The sequence below is a fragment of the Mus caroli genome, unplaced genomic scaffold (assembly GCF_978045245.1).
Source record: "Mus caroli unplaced genomic scaffold, Mus_caroli_1 scaffold_5, whole genome shotgun sequence".
Classification (NCBI taxonomy): Eukaryota; Metazoa; Chordata; class Mammalia; order Rodentia; family Muridae; genus Mus; species Mus caroli.
This window is the reverse complement of record NW_028227260.1, coordinates 36,761,769-36,784,482: the sequence shown is the minus strand read 5'-3', so window position 1 is coordinate 36,784,482 and position 22,714 is coordinate 36,761,769. Positions and strand designations below refer to the sequence as shown.

Here is a 22,714-nt window from a genome sequence, read left to right as displayed (position 1 = left end):
AGAATTCCTCTTTAACTCATTCATTTGTTTGTTGTTGTTTTGTATCTTGTTTTTTGTTTGATTTCAAGACAGAGTTTCTCTGTGTAGCCCTGGCTGTTGTGGAACTTGCTTGGCTGACTGGGCTGGCCTTGAACTCTGAGATCCTCCTGTCTCTACTGGGATTAAAAACTTGTGCCTGGCCTGGTGGTGGTGGTACACACCTTTAATCCCAGCATTTGGGAGGCAGAAGTAGGTGGATTTCTGAGTTCAAGGCCAGCCTGGTCTACAAAGTGAATTCCAGGACAGCCAGGGCTGTACAGGGAACCCCTATCTCAAAAACAAACAAACAAAAGCTTGTTGTGGCCACTGCCCAGAACAACTCAAGTTATTTGTGTGATAAGAACAATTGTCAAATTAAGCTGGCATGCTGATTAAGACTGAGGATAAATTCAGTGCAAATTTATACAGACTACATTATTTCGGAGCTTCAAATGAAAACGGCTATCAGGTGTGCTTAGCTGGTTGACAGAACAGAACTCATAAAGCCAGGGACAACATTTAGCCAGATCCCAAATGCACTTTCTGTGATTATAAAGCTAAATGAGCAGAACATTTAACTTTACAAAGCCCCAGACTGCCTGGGATGGACCCTTCACAACTAGGGCCTTTTGCTAGTCTGACTTTAAGGTTACTAGTCTTTTGGAGATCCACAGACAGATTAAGGTTCTTTTAGAGGGCAATTAGACTAGGTTATTTTTTAGATTTTTTTTTGAGACAATGTCTCTTTACATAGCCCTTGAAGTCCTAGAACTCACTATATAGACCAGGCTAGCCTCAAACTCACAGTGATCCACCTGCCTCTGCCTCCTGAATGCTGAGGTGAAAGGCATGTGGTATCATGCCTGGCTGAGATTTGGTCTTTTTTAAAAAGAAATTTTATTTTAGATTTTTGTTGTTTGTTTTGAGATAGCATGTCACTCTATATCCCGGGCTACCCTGGAATACAAGATGTAGCCCAAGCTAACCTGAAATTCATGGCAAAACCTCTGGCCTCAAATTCCCGAGTGTTGGGACTACATAGTTGTCCCTGGTATTTTTGATAATTCAGAAAGGATTCATGACAGAATGGCTTCAATGTATCACAATTGAAGGGTCATCATTTTCATGGTGCTTAAATCATTGGTTTTCAAGTATCAGCAGATCCTGGGAAACTTGAAAGGGTTTCAGCATTTCATAGCAGATGTACCTTAACAGGATCTCTGGGAAAGAGGCCCAACAATTAATATTCCTAAAAATTCCTTAGAAGGCTGAACATGGTGGCACGTGCCTTGAGTCCTGACAATTTGGAAGACAGAGACAGGTGGATCTCTGTGAGTTTTAATTTGACCTAATCTATATAGAATGTTCCAGGACAGCCAGAGCTATGTAGAGAGACTGTCTCAAAGAAAAAAAAAAAAAAAGCTTTAAAAATCCTTAGGAATAGAGCATAGATCGCTTCTCGGTCTTTTGGCTATGATCAAGTATAGGAATATGGCATAGAAATGCATGCCTCTGACCCCTGCAATTGGGGTGAAGGCATGAGAGCCAGAAATTGAAAGTCAACCTTGGCCATATAAAGCATTTGAGGCCAGCCTGACATTCCAAGACCTGGTCTCAAACAGACACCTGCACCACACATCTGACTTAGGAAGTGCTGAAGGCCAAACAAAGGTATAATTAATGCTAGGTAAGCACTCTACCAATTAAGCTACATTCCCCAGCCCCAGCAAAGCATTTTTATAATATTGAAACGTGATCCTTATTTCCAAAATACTACGACTTCATCAGGGTGGGTATGAAAAGGCCATCAGAGGATTGGGGTGCAGCCCAGAATGAGAAAGCATGTGTAGCTAGCTGTAAGGCAGTGCCCAGCTGACATGTGACCGTGGGGAGCAGGGTCTGGGCAGCTCAATGAGAAATTGAGTTCAAGGGAATAGTGTAAGAGGGAACCTTACCTCGTGCCAGCAGCTGTACATGATGGTATATACCCTCTCTGATGCCAGATGAGGCCTGTAGAGACGTAAGCCTTGAGCAATGTGTTCTGCTGTCTCACTGTTAGTAAATCTCTCATACGGCATCTTCCCCAGGGAGTAAATCTCCCACATTAAAACCCCTAGGAGATAAAAAGGGGAAGTACACTCAGCCTTCTTGGGATCCTTGGGGCCTAATTTTTCTCGATGAACCATTAAGATTAGAATATGCTGGTTTCTCCCCTCTGTCGATTTTGCATTTGTCCAGGCTCCTGCCACAGTCGTGGCTGTCCCAACGGCTAGCAGAGCTGCACTACGCTAGCCCATTATTAGTTACCATAGAAGAGACAGACTGTGTCTTGTTTGTCTTGGTAGCTTCAGGCTCTGACAGAGTGCCTAGTACATAATCAGTATTCAGAAGCTGTTGAAGAATGAATGTTTTGTTTCCTGGGGGTAGATTGTAATTTCTAAGAAGATAGAGATTATGTCCAGTTGGTTGTGTTTGTCCCCACAAACCCCTGTGGTCCCTGACACATAAGAAACACCCAAGGATCAGATGAATGACAAGAGGAATACAAGTTTGAACTTTCCTGTTTTGTTCTTCTTTGAGCTATATTCTCTCTTCTCCTCTCCCTCCACCCCACTGTGCGTGCATGCACATGCGTGCGCGCGCTTGTGTGTGTGTGTGTGTGTGTGTGTGTGTGTTCCAGCACTTGCACCACAGCATACAGTGGAAGTCAGATAACAACAGCCTTAAGTGTTGCTCTTCACCTTTCACCTTGTTTGAGACAACGGTCTGCCTTGCTGTTTTTCTGGTACATTCTACAGACTAGCTGGTCCATGACTTACTTGTGATTCTCTGGTCTCTACCTCCTATGTGCTGGTGGGGGCATAGTGAGATTACAGATGCCTGTATTCTTCTCCATTGATTCCAGCTTTTCTGTGGGTTCTGGGGATTGAACTCGGGTTGCCAGGGCTGCGTGAGAAGCAGTTTACCCACTAAGCCATATTGGCATCCTCATCTGTATGTTCTTATCTACTTACCAAAAGCCCAGATGTCAGATTTGCTGCTGAACTTGCTATACATAAGCACTTCTGGTGGAGACCACCGGACTGGAAACTTGGAGCCTACAGAGCTTGTGTACTCATCATCAAGGACATACCTGCAAGCGATTTAAGACTTGTTACCATGAAGATTTAGAGGCTTGATGTGTGCCCATCTTCTCAGCACACACCATAAGGGCTGTCCAACTGCACACTTACTTTCTCAAAGTCTCTGCTGGCTAGTCAATGCCTTTTACAAATGTTACTTTTAAAAAAACCTCTGTTTTCTTTCTGTTTAGAAAAGTATTTATTTACCTTCTACGTGGTTGAACCTAGGGCCTTGCACACGCTAGGCTACTAATGATAAATACTTCTAACATTTTTTGTACTTTTGAGGAACAATCGAGACAGTGTCTCCCTAAATTGCCTAGGCTGGTCTTGAGTTTTCAATCATGGTACTGTTTGAGCCTCTAGAGTTGATGGGATTCCAGGCCTGGGCCACCAGTTTTGGCTCTTCCCCACTTTCTTGCAGCCTGCAGGAGCCAATAAGGATTAGACCAAGGAAGGAGTAATGGGGGAAAGTCAGTGGGTTTAGCAGATCAAGATAAGATACTGGGGAAACAGAAGAAGAATGGAGAGGGGGTAAGGGTGCAGAGGAAAAAGAGGAAAGGAAAAGAGATATCCAGCAATGAAGGCAAGGGTAAAGCTGGGGTGGTGTCTCATGCCTGGAATCCCAGTCGTGGATAGCCAAGGCAAGATAACAGTACTCATGAGTTAGGCCAGCATGGACCACATAGCACAACCCCTTTGCCAAAATAAATTTTAAAAAATGGGGAGATGAAAAAGGCACACTCACCTAGACAGGCCAAAGTCAGATACTTTCACAACTCCTTGATCGTTTACCAAACAGTTTCGAGCTGCCTATAGTACAATAGATATGTGAGACTGCATCCTTGACCTTAGTTAAAGACATAGTTTCTGCCCACCAGCATTGAGTGGCATATGTACATGTATGGTGTGTGCATATAGAGGCCAGAGGTTGATGTCAGGTGTCTTTTTTAATGACTCTCTACTTTGTCTCGAGACAGGGTCACTGAACCTAGAGCTCACTGATTGGGCCAGGCTGGCCAATGAGCTCCAGGGATCTGCCTGTCTTTCCCCAGTGCCCTAGTGCTGGGATTACAGATATGTGCTGTCATAGTGGCTTTTATATTGGTCCTAGAGATCTGAACTTGGTGTTCTGTTTTTTTTTTTTTTTTTTTTTCAATTCTATAGGCACTTTACCAGCAAAACTAGCTCCCTTGCCTTTTTTTAAGAGAGGGGAGGAAGGTCTTTTATTTAAAATATTTATTTATTTATTTATTTAATGTATGTGAGTACACTGTTGCTGTCTTCAGACACACCAGAAGAGGGCATCCAATCCCATTACAAATGGTTGTAAGCCACCATGTGTTTGCTGGGAATTGAACTCAGGGCTTCTGGAAGAGCAGTCAGTGCTCTTAACCATTAAGCCATCTCTCCAGCCCGAGGAGGGGGGCCTCTTATTCTGTACTCCAGGCTGAACTCACGATATAGCTCAGACTGTCCTCAAACTCACGGGAATCCTCCTGTTTCAATCTTGAAAGGGCTGGGATTATGAGGGTGAGGCCGCACATTTGACTGATCCTGAGAAATTTTGCTGCATTTCCATCATATGGAGAGCAACCTGATACACAGTCCTAAACCAAGCCTGCAAATAATTTCGTTCATGTGGACAACTCCACTTCACTAAGAGAATTCCGAAGACACAGCCAACGAGCTTGCATTGGTTTTGGTCTTTCTGGCAGGAAGACTAGGACAACTTGAGTCTCCACCTAGCTGAAAGAAACAGAGGCAACAACTGATACCTCCAGGAGCTAAGTGGGCAAGAAAAGAGTGAAGTGGGGTGAGTGGAGACCACAGAAAATGGGAACACACAGGCTGGGTATGAAGGGAAGAGCTACACCCCACCTCCAGGTGACGATTAGCATGGGCAGTGAGATTGTGGGTCCTGTTTTCTCAGATGGTCTAATTTTTCAAGAGAATCTGGAATGTACAGTTGTTTTTCAAATGTACAATGACCCTCTTTAGGTATTTGCTAACTATAATAAAACAGTTTTTGTGCTCAGTTAGTAGAACACTTGACTAGCAATCATGAAGCTCTGGGTTCAGTTACCAGCACTGCATAAGCCAGGGCTGGTGGTGCATACCTATAATACCAGAACTTGGGAGTAGAGAAAGAGGGATCAGAAGTCCAAAGCCAGCCTGGGCTACATAAAACCTTACTTTAAAAATAATATAATATAATATAATATAATATAATATAAAATAGAAAGAAAAGAAATCATAAAATCAAATCAAAGAAAGAAATGTATCTATGGGTTATATTTGTAACTCTGACATAACCAAATAGTGGCTTTGTATCAGGAGAAGTTCCACTGGAAAATACAGAATTGCTCTTCTGTTCAAGATCTAAGAGTGGGTGCTGTTTCCTCATAAGTGGCAAGGACTCAAGGTAAGTGGCAGGCCTGTTGGAATTAAGGCTAAAGACAAATGATGGGCTCAACTGTGGGGTAGATGCACACTTAACCTGTAATGATTTCTAGAGACAATCTAAATGCTGACACCTGCCACCCTCCTCAGCAGTGGACGCTCTATCGCCCAGCGTTCATTATTCCACCCCTTGATCCCCACCCAGTCCTTCTGAGGGCTCACCAGGTCTCTATGAAGGAACTGCTTCGACTCCAAGTATTCCATTGCTTCACAGACATCTTTGCACATCTCGAGCAGCTGCTGTGTCTGGAAGCGGTGCCGCATCTCCCTCAGGTAGTTCAAGAGGCAGCCATTAGCCATGTACTCGGTGATGATGAAGATGGGGCGCTGTTTGGTGCAGACGCCATACAACTGCACTAGCTTCTCATGGGAAAGATTCCTGTAGGAGAGGCAAGTCTGCATCTTGCCCCTGCACACTAGTCATAAAGGGGCAGGGTAGGAAAGGGCTTGGCCTAGCAGAGAACATTGACTATGGTACCATAATAACAGGGTTATTCTTTCCTTCCCATAACAAATCCCAAAAGTGCCTCAAATGTGGGGGTGCGCAGGGGTTTGGAGTCTATCCAATGAACAAGAAACAAGCCCAAGCTTAGAAAAACATTAGGTAAAACTATAGTCATCATTTCTTTCAAAAGTCTAATATTGTCCATGTAGCTCAAAATGCTACTGAGAAGGTCCGTAACACTATTCTCAACCAGTATCTAAGTCAGAGAATTGATTACCTTAGCAGTTCTGTAAGGTAACCCACCAAAGGCAAACCTCAGACCCCTATCCCAAGATCCTCACACTGTAAGCCACCTTAGACCACAGTGCGCTGACTTGTAGTTCCCAGGTTCCTTCTACAACTGGATTGAGAGTTGAATTTAGGATGTAACTCACATCATGACTTTGGCTTCTTCAATGAATTCATCCTCCGACATGGAACCTTCTCTGATCATCTTGATGGCCACATCATATTGGCCCCTCCATTTCCCATATTTCACGACACCGAATTGTCCAGTCCCAAGCTCCTTCAAGAAGGTGAGGTCCTTTGGATCAATTTCCCATGATCCTACCAACAAAGACTTGTTGTGATTCTTTGAGGGGGGGGGGGCATGTATATATAATGACTGCAATAGATAAGATTCCCTACTAAGGAATAAATAGGAAAAAACATTAAAGGGGATATTCTCAGGAGTACTAATCCACCTCTCTTTATTCAGGCAAATCTCCAGGGAAGGGGGAGGATTACTGGTTGGAGGAATCCAGAAATTTTAGTACAAATTGGCCAGGAGGCAAGAAGATAGCCCAAACGACTTTCCAAAATTCATTTACGACAAGGTTAATAATGACAGTTAATAAACTAATGAATGATATTGAATTTTTTATATGATAAAATAAACAGAGCTGGTGAGATGGCTCTGTAGATGAAGGTGCTTGCCACTAAGCTTGAAGACACGAGTTTGATCCCCTGGACCTATATGCTAGAGAGAGCCAACTCCAGCTTGTCCTCTGACTTATGCGACTGCACTAATGCATATGTGTATTCACAGGCCCAAGAAAAGAAATGGAGAAAGTTAAACCATCAACAATGAATCCTTTTAGGAATCTGTTTTTGCAGTCCCAGAAGAAACCACTAGAGGGAGAAAATTTCTAAATATCTTGGTTCTATCTAGCCCTTCCTAGCGACAGCTGCCACAGAACAGTACATCTTAAGAGTGTCCTAAAAGGCAGGGTCTGCTGAGGTGGTTCTTATAACGGCCAGTTCATCCAAGTCCACAGAAATAAGTAGTTACCATAGCCCAGGCCTGCAGTAGAAGGCGCGTTTTTGTTTTGTTTAGACACAGGATATTTCAGCCTGGATATGAGGCCTGAAACAGAGAGGTCACAGTGTCAGCATAGGGGCTGGGATTCCTTGCACATGCCCATCACCTTAAATTCTCACAATTCTAGTATGAACCTTTCTAGTTCATTTTGAATTTCAGAGGATCTCCACTAACCCACAAGTGTTTTCTGATGGTTTCTCCCTTCACCAAAATTTTTGTGGAAAAAAAAAACAAAAACAAACAAAAAACAAACAAGGAAAATAATAATTGAAATATATTCCCTATTGTTGGGTATAGTGGTTCACACCTGTAATTTCTTTAGTCTAGACACTGAGACACCGAGGCAGGAGGATTGTTCTGAGTTGAGGCCAACCTGTGCTACATAACAAGATAAAAAGAAAGTAAAAATGGAAACAAAGGCTGGGCGAATGTCTTTAATCCCAGCACTTGGGAGGCAGAGGCAGGCAGATTTCTGAGTTCAAGGCCAGTCTGGTTTACAGAGTGAGTTCCAGGACAGCCAGGGCTACACAGAGAAACCCTGTCTTGAAAAACAAAAACAAAAAAACCAAAACAGAAAAAAGAAATTTCCTTTTTTTTTTCTTCTGATATCTTAGTGGGGCTGCAGTGGTCCACAAGACTCCTGAGCTTCACCATGGTGCCCAAGGATGACAAGAAGAAGAAAGATGCCAGAAAGCCAGCCAAAAAAAGACCTAGTAAATAAATCTGGTGGCTAGGCCAAAAAGAAGTGGCCCAAAGGCAAAGTTCAGGACAAGCTTTTTTCTTTTTTTTTTTTTGTTTGTTTTTTTTGTTTTTCGAGACAGGGTTTCTCTGTGTAGCCTTGGCTGTCCTGGAACTCACTTTGTAGACCAGGCTGGCCTCGAACTCAGAAATCCGCCTGCCTCTGCCTCCCAAGTGCTGGGATTAAAGGCGTGCACCACCACGCCCGGCTAGGACAAGCTTTTTTCACCTCGTCCTGTTTGACAAAGCTACATATGATAAACTCTGTCAGGAAGTTCCCAGTTATAGGTTTATTACTTCCGCCGTGGTCTCCGAGAGCCTGGAAGACTCACGGTTCCTTGGCCAGGACAGCCCTTCAGGAGCTCCTTAGTAAAGGACTGCTCAAGCTGGTTTCAAAGCACAGAGCCCATTTACACCAGAAACACAAGGGGTGGAGATGCCCCAGCTGCTGGGGAAGGTGCAGGAACAGGTTCAATCAGCTGTACATTTTGGGAAAATAAAACTTTATTGAATCAAAAATAAGCAGGAAAAAGCATCTTGACTCAGAAGTTTATTCCCTCCTAGAACTGAGTGAATTGCAAGGGTACGTGGTAGGAACACTGAATAGCTGCTAGTGAACACGCTCTGATTCATTAGTCACTGTATCATCGTATCTTCACTTAGCACCAAGTAAGAAGTTAGTCCTCAGATGGGGAAGTGGCTCAGTGGTTAAGAGCACAGACTGTTCTTATAGAGGACCTGAGTTCAGTTCCCAGTACCCACATAACCATAGTTCCAGGAAATCCAGTGCCTCTAGATCCCATAGGCACCTGCTCTCTCTTCTCTCTCTCTCTCTCTCTCTCTCTCTCTCTCTCTCTCTCTCTCTCTCTCTCTCTCACTCATACGCACACAAACACACTTTAAAATAATAAATATAAATGGCAGATGAGGAAGAGAAATAGTCTTGCCAGTCCCACTATGCAAGCCTGTAATCCCAGCTCAGGAAGCTGAGGCAGGAGAATCAGGAATTCAAGGATAGCCTGGCCTACAGAGTAAGTTCCATGCCAGTCTTAACAACATAGTAAGAGCATGCGTAAAAATAAAAGGTAAACTGTCCCTTCCCACATACATTGCCTGGGCTGCACAGTAGAGTTGGCTCTGTTGGTGGGGGCATGGGTGAGCCAGCCCCAAGGGTGTGAGACAGGAGAGCTGGCCCCACCCCTTGACTGGGAAAAGTGGGAGAGCTGACCCTGGTGATGCAGGTGCCAGAGACTGGGTTGGCTGACCAGCTCACATGTTTCCCAGGCCCAGATCCAGGGCTCTGAGTTGGCCCACCCCAACATCCACCCCATCTATGGAGATTGTGGAGGGGCCAGTCCTACAGATCCCAAAGCTGCAGGATCTCCATGACAAAGGGCAAAAAATAGGATTTCCGGGGCTGGTGAGATGGCTCAGTGGTTAAGAGCACCAACTGCTCTTCCGAAGGTCCCGAGTTCAAATCCCAGCAACCACATGGTGGCTCACAACCATCTGTAATGAGATCTGATGCCCTCTTCTGGAGTATCTGAGGACAGCTACAGTGTACTTACATATAATAAATAAATCTTATCCAGTATTGATAGTGTAGCAGAAGCTAGAGGCCTTGAACCAGACCAATGGCTCATTGCAGTGAACATTTGCAAGCAAAGCCGATTAGGGGGAAGGGTATACTGCTTCCAGGGCCAGATTTTTTTACTTCTTTGTTTGTTTGTCTTTCATTTCTATTTTTATTTTTTGCTTTCTTTTGGGAGGGAAGTTGCAGGGGTGGAGGGCGGATATTGAAGGGATGGGGAGATGTGTGAGATTGGGGTGCATGATGTGACATTTATGAAGAATTAATTAAAAATTATAATTTTTTTTTAAAAAGCAAAGCCAGATGTGGTGGCACATGCTTTAATTCTATCACTGGAAGGCAGAGGCAGAGTCAAAGGCAGGCAGATCTCTGGTTTACAGAATGAGTTCTAGGATAGCCAGGGCTCCATAGAGAAACTCTGTCTTGAAAACCCAAAAGAAAACAAAAGTAAAAACAAACAGGACTGAGAGAGTTGCTCAATGGTAGAACACTTGCCTAGAGTGTTAGGTTCAATTCCTTGGCACTACATAAAAATAAAAAATAAAAATAAGCTGGGTGTGGTGGCGCACACCTTTGATCCCAGCACTTGGGAGGCAGAGGCAAGCAGATTTCTGAGTTCGAGGCCAGCCTGGTCTACAAAGTGAGTTCCAGGACAGCCAGGGCTACACAGAGAAACCCTGTCTAGAAAAACCAAGAAAGAAAAAAGAAAAATAAATAAATAAATAAATAAATAAAAATAAAAGTCAATGTGTATGTGTGACTACATCTTGACTCGAACCCTGTTCAGCGTCACAGGGACTAACTTCCATAACTAATTCACACTGCTTGGTGGGGCTACTTTCTCTCTCCTTGTTTTGAATTGCTTTCCTGGGTGTTTGCAAGCCTTCTCTGCTGCCTGCAGGCACTCACCTGCAGAGTTATGTTGATGGTAGTTAATGAGCTCAGGGATGGTGCTGAAGAGGTGTTTCTCAGCCAGATAATACTGGCTCTGCGGTGTGGAACACACAACGTAATGGCGGATCACCCCTTGAGGCTCCCTGAGGAAATTATATTCAGTCAGTAACTTGGGAACAAGATACGGAAGGACCTGGACAATGAAGTGAGGCAAGTTTTATGTTTAAGGCTGACAAAGTGAAAGAGGCCAATCATCAGGAAGTGTTGGGAGGCCACCCTTAACCTTTGACCCCATATCACTGGAACCATAACACTTACCCAGTAGATTTAGCAAACACAGACACGGTGTATTTTCCAGCTTTGCTGGAGTCTCTGACAATGAAACCTCCTTCTTTCCCCTGAAACAACAAAAAAGAAGTTCACTGTAAAAGAAAATGATGTTTTGTTGGGAATTGGTTCTAATGCTTTGTTTTATTTCGGCTCCTAAAAGCAACACGTCCAGACCCGAGGATCCCTGCCCCAAGCTGGCTTTGATTGATAATAAAGAATTGCCATACAGCCAATGGCAAGGCAAGGAGATGGGACCTTTAGATTAAGTGGGCAAGGGACCAAGAGGGAGAGAAAGGGGGAGAATCACACTGACTTGGAGGCAGAGGGATCAGATTTAAGAGCTGCAGGAGAGAAACCATCTAGCAATGTAGGTGGAAAGGGAATACTCGGGGGTGGGGGTGGGGGTGGGGGTGGGGGCAGTGCCCAGAAAGTAATAGGGCAGCAAAGATAAAATATACATTTAGAAGATGTTAAACCAGGAATACTTGAGGGAAGTGTGTACTAGCCGAGGGGAGGTTTCAAAGTGCCCAGCCATTGAACTATCAATCATTGATATCACTGATATCAAGGCATATCAAAATTAGCTGGCTCCAGGAGCCAAAGCAGTTTAACAGATTCACTGCTACAGTGTTTATGTCTGCATCCTACCTGGCCAAACAGTGGAGAGAGAAAATAGAATACCCCTGATTTTCTGCTCAAGGTCCGTGCTGGAGCTGCAACCTCTTCACTTTTAATGGGTCAAAAGGTCAAACTGGGAGCTCAGTTTAAAGTTGGACCTAATTCTGGGTTTTGCATATTGTGTACAGAGAATGCATTTTGCTTGCGGCCTGAACTCACCTCTTGCTTTAGCAGTTGCTCAGCTTGACTTCGAGTCATGTGCTTGGAATACCACCTGTAAAGAGAGAGTGCTTGGTTGGCTTCTAGGCCAGATCCAAGTGTCCTGGACATTAGAGCACCCTCTAGGGCTCACTGGTACTATAACTCCATCACGTCATTCAAACACTATCAAGGATCTATCAGTCATCCACATTGCCTACTCTAGCCCTTCTGAAGCCCAAGTCAGCACTTGTGAATATAGAGAGTAGAGGGCAGACAGAATTGATAGGGAAAATATTAGGGACTGGCTCACTCAAGGGCAACCCACCCACTTCAGTGATGAGAGAAGAAAGGACACTGGTTCAGTTTTGGTGTTTTCATGTTTTCAGATGTTTTCTCTGAGAGTTTCAGTTCTTTGAATGAGATTCTTCTGAATTGGAGAGTCTGAGAAGCTCTCTAGCACTGTATGTATAGGGATTTGGGGATGGGTATCCCAGCAAGATAGACATACTAATTTGGCATGGGGGCATCAGTTGCCTGCATTGGTGCTAATTTTAATATCAATCTTGAAATAAATAGAGCTTGTTAGAAAGTATGGTTGTTTAAAAAAAAAAAAAAACAGGCAGGCCACAGTCACATCCACCTTCAATCTCAGTGCTCAGATCAAGACCATTCTGGCAAGTTCCAGAACAGCCAAAACGACAAAGAGAGACCCTGGCTTGAAAAACAAACAAACAGAAGTATTGAAAAGTATATACTCTACTGTTTCTCCTGGAAGGTTGTGTGTGGAGAACATGAGCATACTCACTCATACATCTCTATGGAGTCCTCGGCTTCAGTGACGTAGTTACTTGGGATGTAGCCTTCCTGCCTGTAGAGGTGACAATATGATCATGCAGTGCTTCATTACCCTCAGGCAGACACATTCCTGGACCCGATTCCCTGAGCTCAAACAAAATCTCAAATAGAGATAGAAATATAGCCATTAAAGAAGACCACGTCTCTAATGCCTAATTCAGCCAGGGAAAAGTGGAGCTTCTCAGCTTTGGCATTATTCCAGGAATCACTGCAGATGTTCTTACCGGTAACAGATGTTGCACACTGAGCTGTTCATTGGGAAATACTTAAGAGAGGATGTAGTCATTGTGTTGTGAGGAGAACAAACTCTGATCCAAACACGGGATAGGAGAATCATATTGCAGTATTTTGTGTGCAGGTGGAGCGGGCAGGCAAAGACTTAGGAGGGACTGCAGGAACTCACCCATTTTTATCTCGTGCTCGCCACCACGGTAGGTTGCTCTCCTCCAGGATAAAATACTCCTCGCCCTTTCGCAATTGTAAGTCATTTGCATTCATTGGCATGTAATCATAAAGGGCCACGACCTTTTTCAGCTCGATTGTGGAGATTGGTGCTGCTGTTGGCTCCGGGGGGAGCGGTTTTTTCAAGATCTGGGTGGTTAGGAGGACAACAAGTAGTAGGAGAGAAAGAAAGATTGGTTACCTGTCAAGCACTCCCCTCCTCCTTTCCAACTTTATGGTTTGCAGAAGAAAGAAACCATCCTAACCCATCTCAGGCATAATCCATATTTTAGTCAACACACATTCCACAACCATTTGACCCTCAAGTAGGTGCTCCCGACTTGGGAACACATGCAGGTCACCTAAGGAGTATTTCAACACTCTTATCTTCAGGAAGTTTCCAGCTGACTACCTATAGCACATTTTCTGGGAGTAGGACACAGACATTAGCATTCTTTATCTGAGACCTGGAAACCTGTTTGGCACTTAAGTAGTACATGGACCCAGTAACTGATTCAGAACCTCAGACTCCTTCTTTGCAAAATGATTATAATAAAACCCCCTAAAGTCAAAATGGAGTCCCAAATCAACATTTTTAAAATTATATTTATTCTCTGTCTCCCCATGTGTGTGTGTGTGTGTGTGTGTGTGTGTGTGTGTGAGTTCATGTATATGTTTTACAAGGTACACATGAGTTCGAGGCCAGCCTGGTCTACAGAGTGAGTTCCAGGACAGCCAGTACTACACAGAGAAAGCCTGTCTCGAAAAAAAAAAAAAAAAAAAAAGAATCAAACTCAGGTTGTCAGGTTTGGTGGCAATTGTCTTTACCTGACAACCCATCTCAACAACCCCCCAAAAATCAAACTTTGAAGTAAAATGTTAGCCAGGGATAGTGAAACATGGATGTAATCCCAACACTCAGGAGACAGAGGGAGGTAGATTAAGAGTCTGAGGCTAGCTAAACATAGCACCACACATCTGTAATGCCTGCACTTGGTAGAGGGGTGAAGGAAGATTAGCAGTTCAAGACCATCCTAAGCTAGATTTGAGTACGTAATGAGAACCAATCGTAAAATGAAAAAGGGAATAAGAGAAACACATGGGAAGTAATGATAGTGTCTAAATGTGACTCGATGCTATATTCTTTTCACCTTACTGTATGTTTGAAAATACTTTTGATTGAAAACAATAAACTGGGCATGGTGACCTTTAATTCCACTACTCTGGAGGCAGAGGCAGGCAGATCTCTGTGAGTCTGAGGTCAGCCTGTCTACAAGGTGAGTTCCAGGGCAGCCAACACTATAGAGTGAGGCCCCATCTCAAAAACCAACAAACAAACAAACAAACAAAGTGATCACATTAAATAGCTGCCAAGAGCTACTTGATAGCCCTTGTCTTACTGAAGAGGAAATCTAAGTAGATGGGCAGACCCTTTTGCTCAGCACAATACCAGTGAGTACTCCCAAATTCTAGGCAAGTCTAAGACTCTCATGTGTGCTCAGTGTTTGATAATATTTGTTGTTGTCATTTGAGACAGAGTTTATCTGTGTAGCCCTGGTTGTTTGTCCTGAAACTCACTCTGTAGACCAGGTAGGCCTCAAACTCAAGAGATCCACCTGCCTCTACCTCCCAAGTGCTCAGATTAAATGTGTGCACCACCACTGTGTGCGTGTGTGTGTGTGTGTGTGTGTGTGCTCGCGCGCGTGTGTTTGAGACAAGATCTCTTGCTGTCCTGGAACTCACTCTGTAGATCAGACTGTCCTCACAAAGATCCACCTGCCTCTGCCTCTGCCTCTGCCTCTGCCTCTGCCTCTGCCTCTGCCTCTGCCTCTGCCTCTGCCTCTGCCTCTGCCTCTGCCTCTGCCTCTGCCTCTGCCTCTGCCTCTGCCTCTGCCTCTGCCTCTGCCTCTGCCTCTGCCTCTGCCTCTGCCACTGCCTCTGCCCCGTCCCTAACCCTCCCTTTCTCCTCTGTCAAATGCTGGGACTAAAGGTGTGTGCCACCATGCCCAGTGACAACAAATTTTTATTTAACCCACAGTTGTATGTAATTTCCCTGTATACCTGATCTTCCTCTGGGGTAGGGGGAAGAGGCTTTTTCGTTTTTCGATGAGAACTCCCAGGTTTTAAGCCTGTAAAACAAGAAGCCAGTGGTAGTGTAAAATGCACTTTAGGTGGGGGCCCCGAGACAGGCTTGGTCCTGGGCGTTACTGTTGTATTGCTGCCTTTATGCAACTCAGAAAGAGATTCTTGGTGCTTAGTCACACAGCTGAGCATAAAACCAGCTGATTTTTAGCCACCATTAACTAATTCCTCCCCCTAGCGGTGAAAATGTGCAAAATTTGTGTGGTGTCCTTAAATTTGACAGACTCTTGAGAATGTGATGGAAATAATGTCAAAGGAAAGAGAAATCAGTATGAGGACCCAGTTATATGAAGCCTTGGGTTCCATTCTCAGCAACATACACGCTTTCTCTCTCTCTCTCTCTCTCTCTCTCTCTCTCTCTCTCTCTCACACACACACACACACACACACACACACACACACCCCAAAGGGAGGTAAGGGAGTTGTATTGATTAGATATCTTACTTCCATTCCTGTTCTCCAAAATTTGGCAGCCCATAGCATTCTTGGCTGTCTGAGAGCAGCAGAGATACTGTCCATCAATCCAGAAGCAAGGATGGTATTTCTGCACCAGGTCACTATTGTACCGGATTACTGTTGCAAGAGAGAGGAGAGACCACATAGAACATGCCAGAGAATATGCCATCTGCCTGTTTTCTCTTTGGCAGGAGGGTTGAGCAATAACTAGTCTCTCCCCTCAACCACTCTTGAGGGACACAGAAAGCAAGCAACCCAGTTGGTTCCCAGGCGTTGCCTGGCCTGCCTGTCTGCACGGACCCAAAGCATTTCCTTCACAGTAGTCTTTAGTGGTCTGTTATAATGAGTATCCTCCAATCAACACAACAAGATTAACTGATAGCTCCAGAACTCAATGACAAAGATATTATCTATGTTTTCTCGGTATTCATTATCTCCAAGGCACTTGTGAGTTTTTGAGTGCTGTTTGTTTGCCAGATGAAGGAAATAAATGTGCCCAGATTCAACTCATTCCATATTTTAGCACACCAATTTCCTGATTCCCACTTTTTTTTCTTGTTTGTTGATACAGAGTCTCACTTCGTAGCCCAGGCTGGCCTAAAATTCATGATGTGGCCTAGGGTAGCCTTATACACAAAATTAATGACCTCTGTCTCAGTCTCTCATGTCCTGAGATTGCAGGTGTAAGGTACTCTGCCCGGATCCTGAGCCACAGGATTTAGTGGCACCTGCCTTATGCAGAAGTTATATAGCATTAGGCTTTCTGTATATATAGAATAGTCATCAGAGCTGAGTTTGAGGGACATTGCAAGTGAGTCTGCCTTTAGGAAAAACCAAACACACATACAAACCAAAAACCACCAAGCTCGCCAGCTTCCTTGATCACTGACTAAGACAGGCAAGTGGGGGGGGGTAATCTTATTGCTAAACATATATACACAATTCCATCTCCCTCACAGAGCTGGAAAGCAGGCTCAAAAGAATCTCCCAGAAGTCAAAGTAATTGATGCAAAGTGATTTGCATATAGGAGTGATTACTGTTCATAATTCATTTATTCACTGGTATCTCAAGAACCTTACAATGTAGTCAGTTTCAAAAGGATGTCTTGTCTTGTTGGGTTTTGTTTTGTTTTGATTTTCTTTTCTTTTCTTTTTTCTTTTTTTTAGAGAGAGAAAAAAATCTAAAGTTGGGTAAAGAGGAGTATCTCAGTCAGATTCCGGGAAGAGTTGCAGAAGGGAGAACACATGATCAAAGTTTATTGTGTGAAAAACAATTTCATTTTGAAAATGTGTCTAGGGCAGGGCAGACAGATGGTAAAAGTACTTATGACTGAAGCCTGGCAACCTGAACTGTGTTCCCAGACTTAAAAAGCTAACTGTGGTACAAACCTGTAACTGTAGCATTCCTACCAAGATGGATGTTAAAGAGAAGAGAATCAAGTCTGAAAGTAGAGACAGGAGAATCCTCCAGAAGTTTGAATGTGTAACATAATAGTAGCAGAGGGGAGAGAGCCTGGCTCAGAAATAAGATGGAAGATGAGAAACAAAGTTCTCTTTTGAACTCAAAGATGGCCTCGACATACAGATGCCCACACTGACATCCCTAATCAAACAAATAAATACTTTGAAAGGCATCTAGGGATCATGGTGTCTGATAATCAAGAGAAGTAAAACTCAGTGGGAACAACTGGCAAACATGAGCGCTAGGAACAAGAGCCACAAGCACATTACTGCTAAGAAGAATCTTGTTTAAGATAAGAACAAACCCAAAATATCCCAGTGTAGAAGGTAACTTAAAAGTTCTTTTTGTTGTTGTTGTTATTGTTGTTGCTGTTGTTAGCTGGCTGGTTGCTTGGTTTGGTTTTGATTTTTCCAGACAGGGTTTCCTTGTGTAACCCAAAGTAGCACTTGGGAGGCTGAGGCAGAAAGAGTGGAAGTTCAAGGTTTGGCTGGGGAAAATGCAATATAAAATCCTGAAGGTGAGGATGTAGCTCAGTTGAGAGAGTACTTGCTTAGCATGTGCAAAGACCCCAGGTTCAATCCCTGGCATCTCATTGAACAGGTGTAGTAGCATACATTGGTAATTCTAAGTCTTAAGAAGCAGAGGTCAAGAACATCCATCCTTAACCATGTAGCAAGTTTGAGACCACTCTGGGTTCCATGAAACCCTCTCTCAAAAACAAAAAAGCCAACCAAACAACCAAACAAAAAACCCAAAAAACGAAGCAAAAAAGACAACAAAAACAAAAGAAACAAAAAGAGGACTTTTTTGAAACTTTTCACAACATGGATTTTTGTGGGGTGGGGTGGTGTTAGGGATTGAAATGGAGGCCTTGAGCATGCTAGGCAAGTGGTACCACTGAGTGACATTCCCAGCTTTTTTGTCATGACCTTTGAGACTTTGCACCATTACCAAGCACAGGGTGGGTGGCAATTATATCACCCATAGACACTTTTAAAACAGTAATGGAGAGATGGAGAGAAGTCCTGAGTTCAATTCCCAGCAGCCACAGAGTGGCTCACAACCATCTATAATGGGATCTGACACCCTCTTCTGCTGTGTCTGAAGACAGCTACAGTGTACTCATATACATAAAATAAATAATTTAAAAATAATGTAAGACAAGTGGCCAAAAGTCTATATAGCTTTAATTGTTAACAGGCACTGATATTTGTAAATAATGTCTGCCTGGGCTAATTGCTTTGATCACAGTCACCATCTGCTTCTCCATACCAGGCTATACCCTTCAGCAAATGGTTTCAAGACCTCCAGCTCCTCTGTGCCTTCTGGAGGAAGGCTAGGGCAGCAGTTGACACTGCTAGAAGACTTAACAATCTAGTCTATGCTTGTATGCTACTGGGGGGAAATCAAGCTTCCTATGGTCTCCTTTTGCAGTGTGCTTGTTCAGATCCCTCTCAGCACTGGATGTAGTGTGCCATGCCTTTAATTGTAGCATCCAGAAGGCTTAAGCTGGCATATTGCTGTGAGTTCCAGGCTATCCTGGATGGGAAGTTCTAGGTCTAAAGTGCCAGGTCATGCAAAGCTCTATTAGTGAGACTGTCAGAAAGAAAGAAAGAAAGAAAGAAAGAAAGAAAGAAAGAAAGAAAGAAAGAAAGAAAGAAAGAAAGGGAGGAAGGAAGGAAGGAAGGAAAGAAAGAAAGAAAGAAAGAAAGAAAGAAAGAAAGAAAGAAAGAAAGAAAGAAAGAAAGAAAGAAAGAAGAGAGGGGAAGGAAGGAAGGAAGGAAGGAAGGAAAGAAAGAAAGAAAGAAAGAAAGAAAGAAAGAAAGAAAGAAAGAAAGAAAGAAAGAAAGACTTAGGTCCATTTCTGTAATTGCAGCATTTGGGAGTCTCAAGCAGGAGGATCAGTAGTAGTTCAAGGCCAACCTGAGTTCTAAAACAAGTTCCAGGCCAACCTGGAATAAGTGGTAAGACTCTAGCCTCCAAATAACAAAAAGGAACTATTGACATTCCATAGTAATGTTTGTTTCTTAAGAAATCTCTTGGAAAGGGAGAGCTGGAGGGAGGGCTTAGCAGCTAAGAGTTCTTGTTGCTCTTGCAGAGGACTTGGTTTTGATCCCCAGCACCCACATGGTTATGACGACCATATGTAACTCCGGTTCTAGGAGAACTGATGCCCTCTTCAGGCCTCTGATGACCTGACTTCAGTCCCCACAATCCATGTGGTAGACAGAAAGAACCAAATCCCACAAGGCAAGTTGCCCTCTGACTTCCAGACTTGTACCATGGCACATATATGGACTCCAATTAAATCAATAATTGGGAAAAGGAGGGAGAAAATAATAAGGGAAAAGGAGGAGGAGAGTGGAAGGGGGAAAGGCGGAGGAGAGGAAGGAGGAGAAGAAGGAAAAGGAGGAGGGCAAGAAGGGGGTAGAGGAGGAAGGGGAGGAGCAGAAGTCTTCTCCTTTGCATGCTGGTGATTTCTACTTGATGCTTTTTAATCCCAGACAGGGATAGTATCGCTCTAATAAGACTTGAAGGTTCCTAATAAAGATTTTTGGTTGCTGTTTTTGAGACAGGGTCTCACTATGTAGCCCTGACTGGCCTGGAGCTCTCTATGTAGATCAAGCTAACCTGGAATTCACAAAGAACCTCCTGCCTCTGCCTTCTGAGTACTGGAATTAAAAGGTGTGTACCACTACAACAAGCAGGACAGCTCTTTTCTTTTTTTCATTATTAGCACCTAGAGATTATTGAGACTTTCATCTCAATCTCTCAGCAACAATACTATTTGTTAGAATAGAAAGCTCCTGCTTTGCCTTCTGTGGTATGTCTAAATTGGTTTGACAACATATATTGGTGGTATCTTCAGCAAAACATAAAAGGATGCAAAACTGTCCCTAGCTAAGCTGTCTAGGGACCATTAACAATATAGCTGAAGTGACAGTGTTTCTGTTATCTTAGCTTCATGTTTAGCTTATGGTCATTTTGGTTAATGATCTTGGTTTGGAAATGAGTGTTTGAAGCGTGAAAGAACTGCTAACTCACACATTTCTCCTTAGCTTCTCCTCAGATAGTCTGCCCATGGTTTCCTGTTTCCTAACTAACTCACTGTCAGCCAGCATTGCAGAACCTAGGTTGGTGGTAGGTATTTACTCCCATAGAAAATTCAATATGAAGCCGGGCGTGGTGGCGCACGCCTTTAATCCCAGCACTCGGGAGGCAGAGGCAGGCGGATTTCTGAGTTCGAGGCCAGCCTGGTCTACAAAGTGAGCTCCAGGACAGCCAGAGTTATAAAGAGAAACCCTGTCTCGAAAAACCAAAAAAAAAAAAAAAAAAAAATTCAATATGCATGTCTTTTTCTTTCTTTTTTTTTCACTTTATAAGCAGGGGTTTGCACATCTGTATATTTTATATTATATATTATATATAAGTTTTAGGACATTTGCTCAACCAACTGCCTAAGGATCTTCGAAGAGTCTCTCGTCTTTTTCTTTTAATCAACTGTTTTCCGAGTGCAAGACATTGAATGAAACACTGTCAATAGAACCAAAGTGGTAGAAATATAGATGCCCTCTCTAATTCTTTAAGATTTATTTATTTATATGTAGGTACACCGTAGCTGTCTTCAGACACTCCAGAAGAGGGAGTCAGATCTCGTTACGGATGGTTGTGAGACACCATGTGGTTGCTGGGATTTGAACTCCGGACCTTCGGAAGAGCAGTCGGGTGCTCTTACCCACTGAGCCATCTCACCAGCCCAACCCTCTCTAATTCTTATATTAGTCTTTAGGAATACTTCTCTGGCTCGGTAATAGTATATTCATTTTTGAGACTGGAGTCTCAAGCCTGTATCCAGGCTTCACCACTGATTAGCTATATGCTCATGAGTGGCTATGTTACTTCTTTGAGCCTTAATTCTTTTACCTGGAAGTAGGAGAATGGGAAATCATAAAGCTATTGTGAGGATTAAATGAGCCAACACATTTGAAGCACTTATCACAGACTCTGGAGCATAGTATGTGCCTGTAAGGTGCTATGGTTGCTATTAGTCCAAGATTATTGTGAGAATGAAACACAAGAATACATATAGGTTACTTAGCTCAGTGTCTGGTACACAGTAAGAATTCAATGAATAAATGGTCCTTTTCTTCCTTTCCTCCTTTATCTTGAAAGAATTGGTGATTATAATTTGTACTATTCATATTTCCAAGGAGTGAACAAGGCCAACCACTGAGTATCAGAATCTAAATGTTTGTGAAGACAAAGAGCTGTCATGCAATAACCCAACTGTGCCTTTATCAGTCTGCTCTCCTTCCTGTTTCTCTAGGCAGCCTTTCCTGATGTCAACTCAACCAGTTAATCTCGCAGTCACTTGACACGTAGCTATATATACACACTAGAATATGTGCATGCATCCTGTGCTGCAAGCATTTACAGTGAAGCTTATCATAATCACTGTGTGGTGAAACCCTGAGGAAATGTTCAAGTTTAGGCCTTCACAAAGAAACAACTACAAAGTAGCTCCTTGGGGAATGTTTACCCACAATAAGGAGATGGCCGTCCCTCTCTTATCTAGTCCCTTTATTTTTTTCTGTTCATACTTTCACACATGTTATTATTTGTTTGATTATTAGGCAACTGTGGAGGTGGGTATGGCAGGTGTTATCATCATGGCCATTTGGAAGAAAAAGCTGGACCACAAGAAGCCCATGGCCTGCTTGGCAAAAGTCAATGGTAGAAAGTGGTTTGCAACTAAGATCTTTGACTCTGACTTCAAGCACTCTCATGCCCCATTTAATTAATTTTATTAGCTAGGCATCTCATACCCAAGATGTTAAATATGTATAATCATTGAGTCATATATCACCTTTGTAAATGGTGCAGCATTTACAGGACATTATATAAATAAGAAAATGAACGCGTCCACAATTACAAAACTGCATTCGAGAGGGCTGGTGGTGAGATGGCTTCCTGGGTAAAGGAACTTTCCATGCAAACCTAATGACACAAGTTTCATTCTTGGAACTCACAATTGAAGTAGAGAACTGAATACTGAGAGTTATCCATTATTGCCCACACATGCACACACAAACACACCACCAACAATAACAACAACAATAGCAATATTTTAAAAGCACAAAATTGTGCTGGAGAAATGATGATGGAACTGGGTTAGGACTCTCAGTCTATTAAGTTATCCTTTATTCCTATGATGGAATATTTATCTGTTGAGGCAAAACACTCTCTTTCACCCTTCTTTTCTCCTCCCTCTATTACCCCCTGCTGAGTCTTTTCCCTTTCATCCGTTCCTTTTCCTTTATTTCTCCTTCTCTCTCTTTCTCTCTCCCTCCTCTCTTTCTTACAATTTCCTTCTTTTCCTTTTTAAAACTAGTTTACTTTCAAAGCAATTCTCACCATTTTTGAGCTGGTGAATCCAGCGCTTTCTCAGCTCTTCAGTTGGGGAGAAAACATAGAGAGGTCCTTCATCATATACAACCTAGAGTGACACACCAAATTCCAAGATTAGGGCTCAGAAAGCAACAAGAAAGATCTCAGAGCAATGAGTGAGTCTTAAGGT

At 43.2% G+C, this 22,714-nt stretch overlaps 1 protein-coding gene and 1 pseudogene across 1 annotated transcript in view; one reads left to right on the top strand and one right to left on the bottom strand.

The window, feature by feature from the left end:
• The window catches only part of Btk (Bruton tyrosine kinase), a 40,836-nt gene that overhangs the window by 828 nt on the left and 17,294 nt on the right, over positions 1-22,714 (bottom strand). Inside the window, exons 5-18 of the mRNA XM_021152845.2 lie at positions 22,552-22,633; positions 15,663-15,791; positions 15,138-15,205; positions 13,039-13,226; positions 12,586-12,648; positions 11,799-11,853; positions 10,950-11,029; positions 10,647-10,774; positions 7,379-7,453; positions 6,483-6,654; positions 5,766-5,982; positions 3,889-3,953; positions 3,033-3,151; positions 1,974-2,131 (exon numbers count right to left, since the gene is read on the bottom strand). Of these exons, the coding sequence (XP_021008504.1) occupies positions 1,974-2,131; positions 3,033-3,151; positions 3,889-3,953; positions 5,766-5,982; positions 6,483-6,654; positions 7,379-7,453; positions 10,647-10,774; positions 10,950-11,029; positions 11,799-11,853; positions 12,586-12,648; positions 13,039-13,226; positions 15,138-15,205; positions 15,663-15,791; positions 22,552-22,633 (1,599 nt within the window). The remainder of the gene's footprint in view (positions 1-1,973; positions 2,132-3,032; positions 3,152-3,888; positions 3,954-5,765; positions 5,983-6,482; positions 6,655-7,378; positions 7,454-10,646; positions 10,775-10,949; positions 11,030-11,798; positions 11,854-12,585; positions 12,649-13,038; positions 13,227-15,137; positions 15,206-15,662; positions 15,792-22,551; positions 22,634-22,714) is intronic.
• On the top strand, positions 8,061-8,668 carry LOC110287026 (small ribosomal subunit protein eS25 pseudogene; annotated as a pseudogene).